Source organism: Vombatus ursinus, unplaced genomic scaffold (genome assembly GCF_900497805.2).
Source record: "Vombatus ursinus unplaced genomic scaffold, bare-nosed wombat genome assembly UNPS02000749.1, whole genome shotgun sequence".
Taxonomy (NCBI): domain Eukaryota; kingdom Metazoa; phylum Chordata; class Mammalia; order Diprotodontia; family Vombatidae; genus Vombatus; species Vombatus ursinus.
Genome location: NW_020940527.1, coordinates 5,458,264 through 5,474,003, shown reverse-complemented (window position 1 = coordinate 5,474,003; position 15,740 = coordinate 5,458,264). Strand labels below are relative to the sequence as shown.

Below are 15,740 nucleotides of genomic sequence, written 5' to 3'. Positions count from 1 at the left end.
CCAAATTTTGCCTGTGTCAACATTAGCTGGATAACCTTAAGAAGAATAAATTGAGATGACTTTCCTATTTACTAGGCTTTAAGAGGTACAACCCATATCCTTGAAGTGTTAATAATTACAGGTCTTTACTGGTGTTAATTTACTGAGCATGTTGTTAATTTCTGTTTGTTCTTCTTAAAGCTGATAAGCAGATTTCTCTGCTGGTATTGTGTAGCTCAGGGGTAATATTTTATACCTCTTATATATGCTAATGATATAGTTGTGTGTGCATAAATGCATGAATGAAAAAGCGTTTATTAAGACTTTCCTATGTGCCAGGCACTGTGTTAAACACTGGGAATATAAAAATAAAAAGCAAGACATTCCCTGGCCTTAAGGAGCTTATATTCTAACAAGAGAAGCCACATATATGGAGGAGTAGTGCCCAAGGAGAGATGTTTTGATCTGGGAGGTCAGAGGGATGGTGAGAGAGGCCAAAAGGCTGCCTGATTATTATTCCCAGATCTGGAAGAAGAGAGCAGCTGAGGGACGGACAGGAGAATGGCCTGGAAAGGAGTGTGTGCTTGGAGGTGGGTCGCTAGGAGAACTCTCCTCAGACAGGAATAAAGGGGCCCAGGGCAGGAGCTGAAGTACATGAGGGTGGAGGGAGGTGGCAGGCCCTTGACGGAGTCCTTGACTTACTGAGCTAAGGCTGCTGCCAGACTCAAAATTCCCACCTTTTTGTGTTATGTTTGATCAGAAATTTTCAATATGAGAAAACAGACAGTTGCAATACCTACCTCTCAGGGTGACTGTGAGGCAAATAGCTTGCAAACCTTAAAAAACCACATTAATGTGAGCTAATAATACAAGTTAACAAAGACATATAATCCTCCAAGTGCTTCCCAGAGTTGGCCTCATGTGAGCCTCAGAATCACTATTCACTGAGGTCGTTGAGTGGGGACTTGAAGAAAAGGGAGGATTCATCAAGCAGAAGCTGGGGATCAGAGGGATGGATTAAGAAGAGTTCTCCCCCATACATGGAGGATGACATAAATAAAAGCAAAGTTGGACTATGTTTAGGAACAAGGAGTACAATGAAAAAAGTAGCATTAGACGTGGTAATTACTGGCCAAGAATATCTTACAAATGGAGCGTATTCTGGCTGGCGTTTGGCTTACTCCATAACAACAACAACAACAACAACTAGCTAGTATGTCTATTAAAACAACAGCGCTTTAGGGTTTGCAAAGTGCTTTACAAATGATTTGATCCTCACAGCAACCCTGGAACGTAAGTGCTATTATTATCCTCATTTTACAGATGAGGAAACTGAGGCAGACACAGTCAAGTGACTTGCCCAGGGTGCATTCATTTAGTAAAAAAGTACAATGGATAAAGCATACATTTAATATAAAAGTATTCTATGAGCAGCTAAACTAAGATGTGCTGTTATTACTGGAGCTACAGTAATACTCAGACTCTTAGAGGTCTAGAGTTAAGTCTTAAGTAATGTTCAGAGATAATGTGAATTGGAAATGAGAATATATGAATTTTAATTTATGTCATAATCCTGCTCATACCAGTGAACTTTAGGAATTCCACTTAGGTTATTTCTTCTCATTATGTATCTAAACACAATGGATAAAAATCAGCATTTATCAATTTGGTGACAAAGTTGTGGTACTCTTCAGTTATGTTTTTCACAGAAAACTTGGATCTATCTTTGACTTTTTCTTTGAGCTCTCATATCTCAACTGGCTTGGTTTTGCCTCTGCTGCCTTCCACATCCCTAGGCCCCCGGAATATTGGGCAGATCCTCTCACCGGGCTTAATTCTGTCCAGTTGCTTCTGATGGAAGTCTTCCAGGATGCTAGACCCGCCAAGGTGCACTGAGGAGAAGCGCTAGGTTTCCTCACCAACCAACTTGGGCTTCATAGACACCAAGGCGAACCTTTTTCCACAAACCACTTTAGTTCCCTCCCTATCTAAATTCCCAGGCCAACAAAAGCTTGTGGACATCTGAGCAGGATTAAACCAGTCCTATGCAGTTGTGTCCCAGTCTAGCTTTGGTTTATCGGAACCTTCCTGGGAGCACAGCAAGAGGCCCTGAGTGGCTTTTCCAGGTGTGAAGGAGCTGCCTTCCCCCCTACCACTTGTGTTTGGGGATGACTATGCTGCTCCAGACAGCCAGGCTTTCACATTCCCAACAACCACTGCAACCTGTAACACTTTGTAAAACCCTGTTCATGCAGAACAGACATCTACCTTATTATTCTGGAAGAAAATTCTTGAGAAAGAAATGGGATAAACTCGTACAGATTTTTTTCCTCCTAGAGTGGGGTAGTGGGGCAACTAGGTGGTCCAGTGGATAGAGTGCCAGGCCTAAAATCAAGAAGACTCATCTTCCTGAGTTCAAATCTGGCCTCAGACAGTTATTAGCTGTGTGACTTTGGGCAAGTCGCTTTAACCCTGTTTGCCTTGGTTCCTCATCTGTAAATGAGCTGGAGAAGGAAATGGTGAACCACTCCAGTATCTTTGCCAAGAAAACCCCAAATGGGGTCATGAAGAATTGGACACAACCAAAAAACGACTGAACAGCAACAAAGTCTGGGGAAAGGCAGCTAGTCATTAGCTAAAGTGAGTAGATTTTAAGTCTCCTCATTAGATCAAAGGACCAAAGACTTAAGTTGGAGGGGATTTTATTTATTTTTTAATTTTGTTTTTAAATTTAAAAAAAAATTTCATTTAAAAATTTTTCATTAATTTTTTTTTTGAGGGGACTTAAGAGGCTACAAAGTCCAACCTTCCTTTTTTCACAGATGAAACCAAAGGCCAGAGAAGCTATGTGATTTGATTGATGCCTGGTCCATAGTAGGTACTGAATACATGCTTATCGGCTAAATGATCTGGAAGTATTGGAGGTGGAATTTCAACCTGCATCCTCTGAATTTAGGGTGAGTGCTTTTTCCATGGTAACACAATGAAGGAGTTGGCTTTTGGGTGAGCACAACAGAAGACCCATTTAGGTTCTAGGACTCTGCATCACCTCTTTGCACACCAAGTGAGGAAGCACGAGGCACACCTCTGAGTCCAGGTATAAGTAAGCTTTGTGTACAGTGTTTCCATGATGCCCTGAGGCCCAGGCCCGCAGTCTATCAAAAGGATGGCTCATCCTTATTCTCTAAATTGAAGACTCTGTTCCAAAATTTTGTTCTGATCACTTAAGCAAGAGGGAGCTGAATGTTGCTTTTCCTTGAGTAAGAAACGAATAGTATTTATGCTATAAATGCTAAGGTGCTTTTTGGAGTAATTTTCATAGGGTGGAAGGGTCCGGAAGATTTTGAAAAGTACGAGTATTTTGAGACAGTGACTCCTCCTTTACTATCAACCCCAGGGAAATGCTTGGAGCTGGTCTGAGGCCTACACTGAAGCTGCCTTTATCTTAGGAATGCCCCTCTGCTCCAAGGCCCCTGGCCTTTATCTCTGGACTCGAAGTGTGGGACTGGGCACAGTCTGTCTGGGGCATCCTCACTCCCCTTTGAAAGATGATTTGCAGTTCTTGTCCCCATCCCAACTGCTGCCATACAATGTACAACTAAATCTTGTTAGATTAACACAGGCTGATATTGACAGCCCAGTGGGAACATATTGATTGGGACCCTTTTCTTGTTATTTGGTATGATTTTTCTTTTCAGTTTCATTTACTGGGCAGACACAGGGGAAGAGATTTCACAGGGAACAATGACAGTGCCTGTCACAAAATGTTCTCAATGTTTTCATTTGTTACTATGGCAGTGACAAAGAGGGCTCCAAATGAAAAGGCAGACCTGCTGTGAAAGAGCACAGCAGGACAACAGGAAGGAATTTTCTTCTGACCTGGGAAATTAGGAAATCACGTTTAGCTGGAGATCATAGAATTGTCTCCATCTCCCAGGGCAGAGTCCTAGCCCTGGGGCTTCTACCAGGGAAGGACTATTTAGGCCCAGGCCTGTTTGGGTTGTCGGGGCATAGAGAGAGGACAAGCCTTCCACGGTACTGAGCTGATTCTCCAAAGAGAAGGGAAGGAAATAAGCATTTATCTAGTGCCTACTGTGCACTAGGCATTATACTAATTGCTTTTACAAATCCTATTTCATTTGATTCTCACAACAATCCTGTAATGTAGATGCTGTTGTCCTCAGGTCATTGTTGAGGAAACTGAGGTAGACAGAGGTTAAGTGATTTGCCAGGGTCACACAGCTAATAAATCTTTGAAGCTGGATGTGAACTTGGGTCTTCCTGACTAGGCCACTAGCTGTCCCTCAGGAACCAAAGGGGTGTCACACACGCTACCAACGGAAGCTGGAGAGATCTGTCAGGATCCCTAGAATACTGGAATGGATAGACTCAATTTCTGTGTATTTGGAACATTTACTTCTAAATGATACATGAAAGTCCTCAATGATGAACACCACTGCAGTGAATGGCTGGGGTACTCCTCCCCCCACCTCCACCCAATGGTGTATCTGGTAGAAGCTAAACAGGGGAGGGTGAGAAGAGAAGGACATCAGTTTTGCTAGGAGGAGGTGGAGCCTATGGCCATTATCCCAAAATGGGTAGACCCAAATGGACCCCACCCAAACAGACTTCCTCAGGGTCCTAAAAAGTGAAGGGGGGGCAGGGCACGTGATGGCAATCCTCCTCAACCCCCTATTCCTGTAATTCTACCACAAGCTATTCTTGCAGATGACAGGTGGTTGCTCCCTTCTGCCCTGGGCTGGGGTCACCAGCCAAGGACTAAACACTATTAGCCCTATAATGGCCTACCGGCAGGTTGTAGCTCAAATATCTCTTTTGCTTTGTGCTTGCCAGGTCCTCTTTGATGCTACAAGACAGAAACAAAGGTCGGGATGGACCCCTCAGGGCTACTACTTACGAATCTGAAGCTTCCCAGATATCACTGCATTCAACTACAAAGAAGTTAGAATCATCACAAGAACCTTTGAACCAGATTGTAGATTAATCTAACTAATCAAACCCCAATCTCCCAATAGTCTGTCTTTCCTTTTTTCCTCCTAAACACTCTTTCAAAAACAATTAAGTCCTCATAAGCATTGCCAATTCTTATTGAGCTTGCATCAGTCTAAAGTTTAACCCTTCATGGTAGAGCAAGCATCAAACTATTGTGCTAGAAACAGATGTTCTACCCAAATGACATAATCCAAAGACATCACCCTCACTTATTAGCATACTGTTTAATATTCACCACAACCTGTTTTAAAGAACAACAATGTGTTAACATTTAAGCCTGGAGGGATCTGAATACACTATATACTGTATTTGATGCAGCTTGTTTATGCAACATTCTGACAGATACAATTAATCTCGTGAAAATGACCTGGGTAGAGCATAATAGCAAATTATCTTTAAAGTCATACCACACATTTTCCCTGCAACAATAAGCACCTCATAAAATCCACAACAACATGAGTGCATGGTGAGAACATTAAAAGTTACTTAAAAGAAGAAATTGAAATTCATTAAATTCATAAATCTTAGAATGCAATAGAGATGAGGGTTAAAGAAAACATTTAAATTCCAAATAAGTATAAAATAAATGATTCTGTACCTCCAACAAAGGCGTCTCCAGCTCCATTGGTGTCAACTATCTCACTCTGGTTTTGATCCAGGACAGGGAAAACACTGACTTCATTTGCTGCAAAAGGAGCCAAAGAAGAGCAGGTGAATTCTCCGTGTAATACAATCTGCAAACCTAGCCAGTGTTAAGTTAGAGCTCCTCTAACACACTGGGAAGAGAAAGTACACAGATGAGCCCCTGAAAATCAGAGACAGAACAGCACGTGCTGCTCTTCTACATAACAAATGCCAATTCAATGCAATTCAACAACCATGTATAAAGGACCCACAGCATGCAAGGCACTGGGCTAGGAGCTAAGATACACATATAAAAACAAAATCGTTCTTTCAGTCACGGATAGTACATTCTCTTACAAGTGGGGGTACACAGCAAGGGAACAATGTATAAACACGTAAATACAAAATACGTAAAAAGAAAATACAAAATATTTTGGCCAGAAGCATGGCCAACTGGGTGGGGATCAGAATAGTCCTCATTTGGAAGGTGACTGCTGACTTGAGTCTTTAGGGAGTTAGAGATTATAAAAAGTAGAAGTGAGAAGGAAACACATTCTAGGTATGGAGGACAACCTGTGGAAAAACCTGGAGATGTGGGATATAATATCATGTATAGAGAATGACAAATAGATCAATGTGGCTAGTGTGTGTGTCTAGCGGACAACATGAAACGACGACTGGCAACAGAGGTCTGAACCATATTCTGAAAAGCTTTAAAAATGCCAAGGAGTTTAGGATGCCTCTTTGGGGATGTGCTGTTCTGATTGGTAAGGAAATGAAAACTCATCAACCCTGTGGAGTTTATCCAGTGCAGATTTCTTGCCACCTGCCCTGTGGCAGCCCCATCACTCCCCATCAGGAACCGTCTTGACGGATCAGAACGTCCATAAATCATTCCTGCCCAACTCAACTTTGGGACTTTACCTAGAGGGTGAGCTTTCTTGATATGTGAGTGAAAACTCACCCTAACCTGTTGTATTTTGCCAGATTTTGCTTCAATCAATTAATCAATAATCAATCAACATTTATGTTAAATACCTACTATGTGCCAGGCATACAAAGACAAATGTGATAAAAATCCCTATCATTACATTTTAATGAAAGAGACAAAATGCATGTCTATAGGTTTCTATATAACAGAAACCAGACAACCTTGGAGGGACTGAAGGACTAGCAGGTGAGGGGACATTGAAAGACCAAAGAAATCGGCTTTTGAGTTTTGATTCGAAGGGAGAGGCGGTTCCAAGAGATGGGGGTGAGGACAGAAGGTTTTTCATGTGTGGGGGCAGCCCCAACAATGGCCTAGAGATAGGAGATGGAATATGGTGTGTATCAGGTGTGAGGAACACCAAGAGAGCCAGGTAAGCAAGAAAGGGGAGTTAAGGCTGAGAAGGCAGGATAGGGACAGGATGAGGATGTCTGCAAGTGCCAGACAAGTGTGTATTTGATCCTAAAAATAACAGTGCCACTGGGGTTTACACAATGAAGGGGTTACATGATTAGACCGTGCTTTAGAAAAATCACTCTAGTGGCAGTGAAGAGGCCCCATTAGAACAGGCAGAGACTTTAGGCAGGGAGACCAATTAGGAAACTGTTGAAATAGTCCCGGCAAGAGATAGTGAGGATCTGCCTGACCTAGGTGGTGGTTCTGTAAGTTGTTTTGGAGGTAAATACAACAAAATCTGGCAACTTACTGACTATTAGGGGATTGAGGGAAGAGTTGAGGATGATTCCAAATTTGTGAACTCAGGTAAACAGAAGGAGCCTGGTGCCCTCAAAAGAAGTAGTGAAGTTAGGAAGAGGGGTGAGTATCAGAGTTTGAGACATCCAGGTAGAGCTATCCAGGTGGCAGGTGGAAATGTGGCGCTGGAAATTAGAAAAGAAATGACAGCAGGAATACAGATGAGTGTCATTTGCACAGAGATGATAATAGAAAACACAAGAGCCGATATGATTGTTCCCTGAGAGATGGAGTATGGAGAATGGAGAAGAGGGTCCACAACAGAGACCATGCAGAAGGTGTGAAGCTGAGAAGGAATGGTTAAGCAGGTAAAAGAACTAGCAGAGAATAGTGTCAGGAAAACTTGAGAGGAGAGGGTTGTCAACAGTGCAAAAATCAGCAAAGAAGCTAAGAGGGATAAGTGAGAAAATGTGACTGGATTGAGCAATTATTAGCCTTGGAAGTTTCATTTGGGTGGGAAGGTTAGAAGGCAGACTGAAAGATGCTGAGAAATGATGGGGAAGTGAGAAAGGAGGGATGCTGAGTGTAGATGGCTTCTTCCAAGGATTTGGCTATGAAAGAGAAGAAAAGTATAGAATAATAATTGCACGAAAATATGACAGGATTTAGTGAAGATTTTTTTTTTAAGGATGGGAGATGTGTTTTTAAGTGGCAGGAGGGATGGAGCCAGTAGATAACAAGTAACCAAAGATGAGAGGGAAAGAGATCATATAATGGGAATCACCCAGAGGGGGATAGAGGGAATGAGTACATCAAAGACACAGAAACAAAGGGGAAAATCATGTTTGTCCAGACTCTAAGTCTGGTTGCTTCCCTAATAATTACATCTCTAACTTCAGGAAATAAAGTTATAGTTCAAGCACTGGGAATCTAAAACATACAATTAATAAGAACTAGGTACTTTCCTGCAAGAAAAATATTATCCATAAGGAAAATAGAATTACAGCTCAGTCATAGTACTCTGTATCAGTGGTGAGTGTCTTACCTAGTTTATAGTTTGCAAACAGACAAATATTATTCTTTTCAAAAGTTATCTGTGGAAAGGGAAAGCTACAACTGAACTCATTCTCCTCTTCCATGCCTTTAAAACGTGGTAAAAACAAAAGTAACAGCAATGACCTAACCAAAGAGATTGCCCCATGCATTTGTTTGTTCTCACTGTAAGATAATATTCCAGACTTGGAGTATTCTACTTGCCAGTAGAACAGAGCTGCTCATGGAGAAACACCACACTGCCAAAGAACAGCACGGTTCCCCTTCCCTAGGGTGTAGTACTGCTGTATTCACCTATCTGGATTCAGCTCACCATGTTCTAGCAATGTCTAAGAACACAGATCAAGGGGGTAGCTGTGAGTGTGAAGAAAACTGTAACCCATTCTACCCTTTGCCCTTGCTTTAAATGGATTCTAAGTGCCCTCAGCAAGAGACATAACGCAGAAACATTAGGTAACGAGGACCATGTCAGATCAGAAGTCTGATACCCGTGAATGGTACTTGTCAGAAGGCTGTCTCACTTCAAAGCAGAGCTCAGGGTGCCTCTCGTACGTGATGTGAGGCCTTTCTCGATCTTCTCACTTATTAGCACTTCTTTCCTGCTGAAACAGCTTTTAGAACCAACTCTACTTCCACATCCAGAACCCCTTTATATTTTGCCTTCCTTCACTAGAATGTGAGCTCCTTGAGAGCATGGACAGTCTTGTTTGCTTTATTTGTATCCCCAAATGCTTAGCATAGTGCCTGACGTGATGTCATAATAGTGCGTATACGTGCTATCTATTTCTTATATTTGCTTAATCTGTTTATTTGTTGTATCCCCTAAGTAAACAGAGTAAGGTCTGGAAGGCAAGGAATATTTAATTTTTGTCTCATTTCATTTTTGTCTGTGTATTCCAGCAATTAGTAAAATGCCTTGCACACAGGGAAAGAGACTAGACTTATGATTTCACTGATAGAGAATACTCCCTGGAAGAGGAAATTCCCTCTACCAATGCAGGTTGGCACCTTTTCTACAACTTAAAAGTCCTAAAGTTGTTCAGGGCACTAAGGGATTAAGAAGTTTGTGGGTTTGAAACACAGGAGAGAGACTGTAATACAAACCTGGGAGTCATTTGTCTAGAGAAGATTAAGAGAAACCATGAGAGCTGATGTGATCACCAGAGAGTGTATAGAGAGAAGAGAAGCTCTAGGGCAGTTAGTCAGTAAGCACGTGGTAAATGCCTCCTATGTGCCAGGCACTATGCTAAGTACTGGGGATACAATTGCCCTCAAGGAGTTCACAGTATGATGAGGGAGATAACAGGCAAACAAAGGTCTGGGGAATAGTTATGTGGAGGACAAACCTGAGGTGGGGAGACCAACTGGGAAGCCATTGGAATAATCAAGATAAGAAGTGAAGAAGGTCTGAAAGGAGATGGCTGCCAGGAGAGAAAATGGGTCCAGTGTGAGATGTGTTGGAGAGGTAGACTCAACAAAATTTGGCAACTGATTGAATATGTGGGGTGAGTGAGAGTGATGACTTGAGGATGATTCCAAGATAGGGAGTAACTGGAAGGATGGCGGTAGTCTTGCAAGAAGTTTGGAAGAGGGGTGATCTTTTGGTAAAAGGTAATGAGTTTTGTTTTGGATATGCAGAGTCTGATATGCCTAATAAATGCCAGGTTGATATTCCCAAAGCACACTTTCCTCACCTCTCATGCCCCCTAAAAAAGCCACGTTCCCTACTTCTTATAGAATTAAGTTCAAACATCTCAGCCTAGAACTCAAAACCCTCAATGATATGGCCCATACTTATCATTCCCTATTACTTCTATACATGAATCCTACACTTTGGTCAGACTGGACTTATTTCCCCTAAATATGCCCACACTTTTAATATCTTTGTGCCTGGAGTGAGTTTTCCTCTCATTTTAGGCATCTAAAGCCTACTCATTTTTCCTAGTCCAGGTCAAATGTCAGCTCCTTCATGAAGCATTCTTTCCACCAGATGGGACCTGTCCTTCATCCATGTGAACTCATCTATCTGAACATCACATTCCGTTTGGGATTACATTGACATGTACATTTGCCTCTTGTCTCCTAATAGACTACAAGCTCCATATGGACTGAATTGTGCACTACGTATCTTTGAATTTCTCACAGCACAGTTGTTTACAGTTCAATTCAATACGTATTTAATGCCTATGAGGCCTTGTGTTAGGTGCTGGGGATATAGAGACAAAAAAGAAACAATCTCTTCCCACAGCGAGCTTATATTCTACACTGAGCAGGTGCTCCATCAATGTTATATTGAACTGAATATGGAGGACGGAGTAGGAAGAACAAAAAAAAGGTTCCATGGTTATCTATATGATGACTAGAAACTGATGGTGCTACTTCCAAAAAGGTAGTTTGTAGAAAAGGAATTCCAGTTAAGTGTTCTGAATGACATGTTATTTCCCTTTCCCAGTTCCAGATCTCTATAGTTTACTCAAAGATGATATAATGTATTCCTCCTTCCTTTCCTTGGACAGGCGAGGGGACACTGTGAATACAGAACATTGCATATACTTTCAGAAATAGTCGTTGGTGTTGCTTGGTTTTGCTTAAGTGTTTTTCTTTAATAGAGTAAGCTCCCTGTTTGGGTTAGTCATGGAAAGTATATTGAGAAATCAGTATGACGTTAAAAAAAAAAAAGGTTGTCAGTGAATAAGGCATTAATTAAAAAAAAAGTTTTTAAAATCTGATCACTACCATACCCTGAAAAATATACTTATTATAGTATAACTGTGATATTGTGAGTAATTTCAGTTTAAACCACCTAAAGAAGTAACAGTCAGATGCCTTTGTCACAGGACAGCTCAAGACCACCTATTCCCCCGACCCCTAATGTTTACTACAGGTCCTGACTGTTTAAGGGCTTTGGAAAAGCAACGAAATTCTAGCTGAATTCTCCTACTCTGGAGAAGTGAATGTTACTTTAAGTGGTTTGTGTGTGGCACAGTGCCAGTAAAACGAATCTCTCATGCCCAACCCTGAAAACCAACAGAGCAAGTAGGCCAAGGGTCCTGGTTGTCATTGACGTTGCTGTTTCAGAGCCAGCTGGAATTTTATTTATCATTCTGAAAGCTTATGCAAGAATGAATCATTATGCAAGTATTTGAAAAATCGGACAGCAGCTCTTTTGGGCAGGAAATCCACTGTGCTGCTATTTTTAGATAACAAATATTTTCAAAGCGAATAAATTCCAACCTAGTACACTCTTCCATGGAAACATTTCTAGATGCAACTGGGCTAACCATATACATTCTGAAAAATACAATGAAAATATGATTTCATAGGGGCCTTACAGCATGACAGCAGTTTATCATAACTATGAAGAAATCTTTAGGACTCCAGAAGAGCTGGGGACAGTCCTTCCTGAACTTGGATCCGGCCTTCAACGCCTATAATCCAGAAGAGTAGGGCTGCCAGTTGGACCACATTGATATAAGTGAGGTTCACTTTTCATTGCTTGGAAATGAGGGATCCAGGTTCCAGGACTAGCTCTCCTGTAACCTTGGACAGGTTATTTAATTTCTTTGGGCCTCAGTTTCTTCCTCTGTAAAGTAAGGGGGTTAGAAAATCTGTAAGGTCTCGTCTAACTCTCATATTCTTTGGTTTGATGAGAAGGCAGATGTCTCATAGCTCTCACCACCATCTGCCTGTGACCTTAGTTTCACATAAATTCTCTCATCTTTAAAATAACCTCATAAAGGTAGGTAGTCAGATCTGATTATGCTCATCTTGAGGATGAGGAAATTGAGGCTCAGAGAAATTAAACAGGTAGCTAAATGTCACCAAAACAGTAGCTGGCAGAGAAGGAACTTCAACTCTAGTTCCAAGAGTTAGAAGAATAGCAAAGATTGCTTATTACTTTTTTTCCTTGTCTTCTTTCTCTCTGTCTCTGTCTCTCTCAGCATCATAGCCACTTCCTAATGACTAACCCACCCCTATTGAACTTTCCCTTGTAACATATAAGTCGTCAAACAGAACAAATCAACACATTGGCCATCTCTGAAAACACATGCCCCATTTAGCACTACCCTGTTGAGAGGTGGGAAACATTCTTTATCATTAGTCCTCTGAGGTCATAATTGGTTATTGTGGTGATCAGAGTTCTGAAGTCTTTTAGTGTGGGAAGTACCACATTTTAAAAAGGCAAATCTTTGCTATTTTCTAAACCATAGATTTTTAAAAATTCATTTTTGGTACTCAGGTTTTAATCAGAAGAATGGTGAGGTAGGAGAGGGAAGGCTTGGAAACATAACAACAGGTCTTACTTACAATGACCTTTTACAAGTATTGTAAGAGGTCATTTCCCAATACTGAATGTGTCTCCACTGGGGCACTTAGTGAGTCCAAAGCAAAGGTTTAATCTCTGATCAAAGTAGGAAGCCCTCTTCTTTAAATCTACAATGTGAAAAGGGCCTTATTGCTTAAAACTGGAATTATGGGAAGTGGGTAGCTAGAAGGCCAGGGACTTCAGCAAGTGAAGAAAGGGATTTGGCAACTCTACTGTTTCTTTTAATTTTTGAGACTCTATTATCTTGACCAGGCTGGAAGTGAAATGGTCACTCATAGGCCCAATTCCACTGCTAATCTGCATGAAAATTTTGACTTGCTGTTTGTGACTTCACCTAGTGATCTCAAGAGTTCCCCATGTTGGTGCTACACAAAGTCATACCCTTAGTACTACTGCAGCTCAGAATTCTTGAGCTCAAGTGATCCTTCTCCCTAGAAGCAGGGATTATGGGCATTCACCATCACAACTAGTACCTCTACTGGTTCCAAACAGTCATTGCTTCTGATCAAGTCAAGCAGTCTCCTCCCAATGGCCACAAAGAAGCTTCAATAGCAGAGCACTCCAGTTTCCAACCTTCTGTGGGGACCACTCCCCTCATTATCAACCCATCACTATGCGTATCCCACCTTTCTCTTCCTCTAGATTGTTGTTTTGTCAAATGATCCCTCACTTGAACATGGCCATTTTCATTCATGATGCTACAGCTATGGGTTTTGCAATGGACACAAAGTTCTCATTTGTACTCAAAGATGCTGCAGCTGATGCTACTTCCAGTGCTGGACTTCCTGCTATTAAGCAGCATTCCTGCTTGAGCTGTTGATAGTGCGGATGCTAAATGAGTTAGAACTGGTATCGAAAAAAGGGCCATTAGACACCACGGGGCTAACACGGCTCCTTCTTTATGGAGCGGATGGGACCTTAGAGCAAGAAAGCACGGCAGTAAATTCTCATCTGTTTGGTATACTTGCATGGTTGTAAAACTTGGCCCTCGACTTGCTGAAAGCTCAACTGATATTTAGTGCAACCCGTTTGGTTTGGAGGCAGAATGCTTCCTGGAGGTGATGCCTTAGAATAAACCTGGCAGAATTGTAATATTTCTCTTTGTTCTGTATTATACAATGAAATCAAAGTTCTCCAACCAAAAGAGCCAATTTCATCAGGCTCCTTGATATAATCAAACACTGATGGTAGTTATGAGTACTATAGATTGTCCAATAAACTAAATTGGATTCACAGACTACTTGTCTACTTGGAGTACAGTAATAAACACCAGCAAACAACCATTACATCCAATTAGGCTGAGCACTTGTCTTTACTGGGTCATTTACCAATCTCTCTCGCTCTTAAAAGTAGATTAAATGTGTAAACTTACAGTTAATTACCTGTAACAAAACTCTTAAGTACAACACTTCATGTTGCTTTTAAAGCTTGGTTGTACTCCTTAGCACACTTTGTAAATAGAGTCAAGTCTCAGAATCAGGTTAAAAAAGAGTCTTAGAAATTAATAGTATGAAGATTACCTAGGAGCTGAGATGGGTACTTTGGAGCTGTGTCCTAATGGGATTTACCTGAAGTTTAGTAAAACCCACAGAATAATCACATACCTCAGAAGAGGGATTTAACCCCTAATAAACTGCAGCAGCTGGCACATCTGGTGGGAGAGATGCTCAGAAGCCCAATTTCAAAACTTGCTTTTGAAAAGACAAAGGTAGTCTGGGTATACTTCGGCATTAAAGTATTCTATGGAGGCAACCAAAGCCCCTAGCAAAAGCTACTGTTTCATTTTTCCTTCCTTTCTCAATGTTCTCATCCACTGATTGAACTGGACTGGGGAAAGAAAAAGGTTTTCGATGTAGGAAATTTTGATGGGAGTCCCATCCTCTGCAGAAGAGGAAAATTCCTATTGGAATCCATTAGCTGAACCTTTTTGAGTTTTCTTCCTTTCCCCCATTATCCTTGAAGACTATGCTAATTTGCTACCAACACAATCACACATCAGAAGCCCTTGGTTCCCGACTTCTCAAGGACAGAGCCTTCTTTTCTCCCCATCACAGCGATCAAGACCCACCAGTTGCAAGGCACAGTCAGGTTAGCGTAGGACCTGGACCTACCCCAAGCAAAGCCCAAGTGGAGCCCCTGACTGTTCTGGCCTCTCCCTTTGATCATCAAACGACACGCTGTTACAGCGGCTGACTAGGTAACTATACACGGATTTCTGAAGGCATCTCTATTCGTTCAGGTGCTGAATTCTCTTTCTCTCAGTCTTTCCCAGTGACTACAATGAAGAATTCCAGCAGCTTGCTAAGGAACAGATCTATTCTCTGTCCCTTGTCACTGACTGATAAAACTTTAATAATCCTTGGCATTCACACAGTGCCTTTCATCTCAGTATCGCAGAAAAGCCAAGGTCGAGCACATTGAAAGCATCTGAGAAGAATATCCAAGAAGAGCCATACAGCCCAGAGAATGTTCTTCTCCCAAGTCAGAAATATGACTAGAGAAGAGATTCAAGCAGGGATTTGGGGACCTTCAAGTTTCTCCTAGACCTAAAAGGGGTCTCCTTTTGTCTGGAGGACTGGGATCCTTTTGTTTCTAGGGTCACTAACCTACAAACAAAACTTTGAGGCCCAACATCCAGATTTTTCATGCTGGATCAGTCCAGGAATCCTTTACCAGGGGCATCAGAAAATAATTATGCCTCACAACTAGTCTGAAAGATAAGATGGAGTAGAGGCAAAGAAACCACTAAGCTTGGATTTACAAACTGATAAGAGAAGGAAACTGATATGACTCCACCAAAGAGGGTGTGTGTGTGTGTGTGTGTGTGTGTGTCACTGTGTGACAGAGACACAGAGAGATACACATACACACAAGTCAGATGCTTTAAATTTCAAACTGCAGTACATTTCAATAGACAAGTCTCTCCCAGTTGAGTAGAGTCTCATTATTTGTGTCCTGGGATGCCTCCTCTGGGGCCCTACCCCATATGCCAGGAACTTCAGGGAGAGGCCCAGCTCTGAGTCACCATGCCCGCCAGAGCCGGGAGGCAGCGTTCAGAATCAG

At 41.7% G+C, this 15,740-nt stretch overlaps 1 protein-coding gene and 1 long non-coding RNA gene across 5 annotated transcripts in view; one reads left to right on the top strand and one right to left on the bottom strand.

Annotated features, from left to right (window-relative positions):
- Positions 1 to 5,600, top strand: part of LOC114040697 — a 76,813-nt gene extending 71,213 nt beyond the window's left edge. For 2 of the 3 annotated variants that reach the window (XR_003568816.1, XR_003568820.1), the window contains exons 2-3: positions 2,802 to 2,936; positions 4,834 to 5,600. This is a non-coding gene — a long non-coding RNA (uncharacterized LOC114040697). Of the gene's footprint in view, positions 1 to 509; positions 570 to 2,801; positions 2,937 to 4,833 lie in introns of those variants that run through there. The other variant, XR_003568817.1, reaches the window with a different exon arrangement.
- Positions 1 to 15,740, bottom strand: part of ADK (adenosine kinase) — a 609,732-nt gene that overhangs the window by 13,428 nt on the left and 580,564 nt on the right. For both annotated transcript variants that reach the window (XM_027858815.1, XM_027858823.1), the window contains exon 10: positions 5,591 to 5,677. In XM_027858815.1, the coding sequence (XP_027714616.1) occupies positions 5,591 to 5,677 (87 nt within the window). The remainder of the gene's footprint in view (positions 1 to 5,590; positions 5,678 to 15,740) is intronic.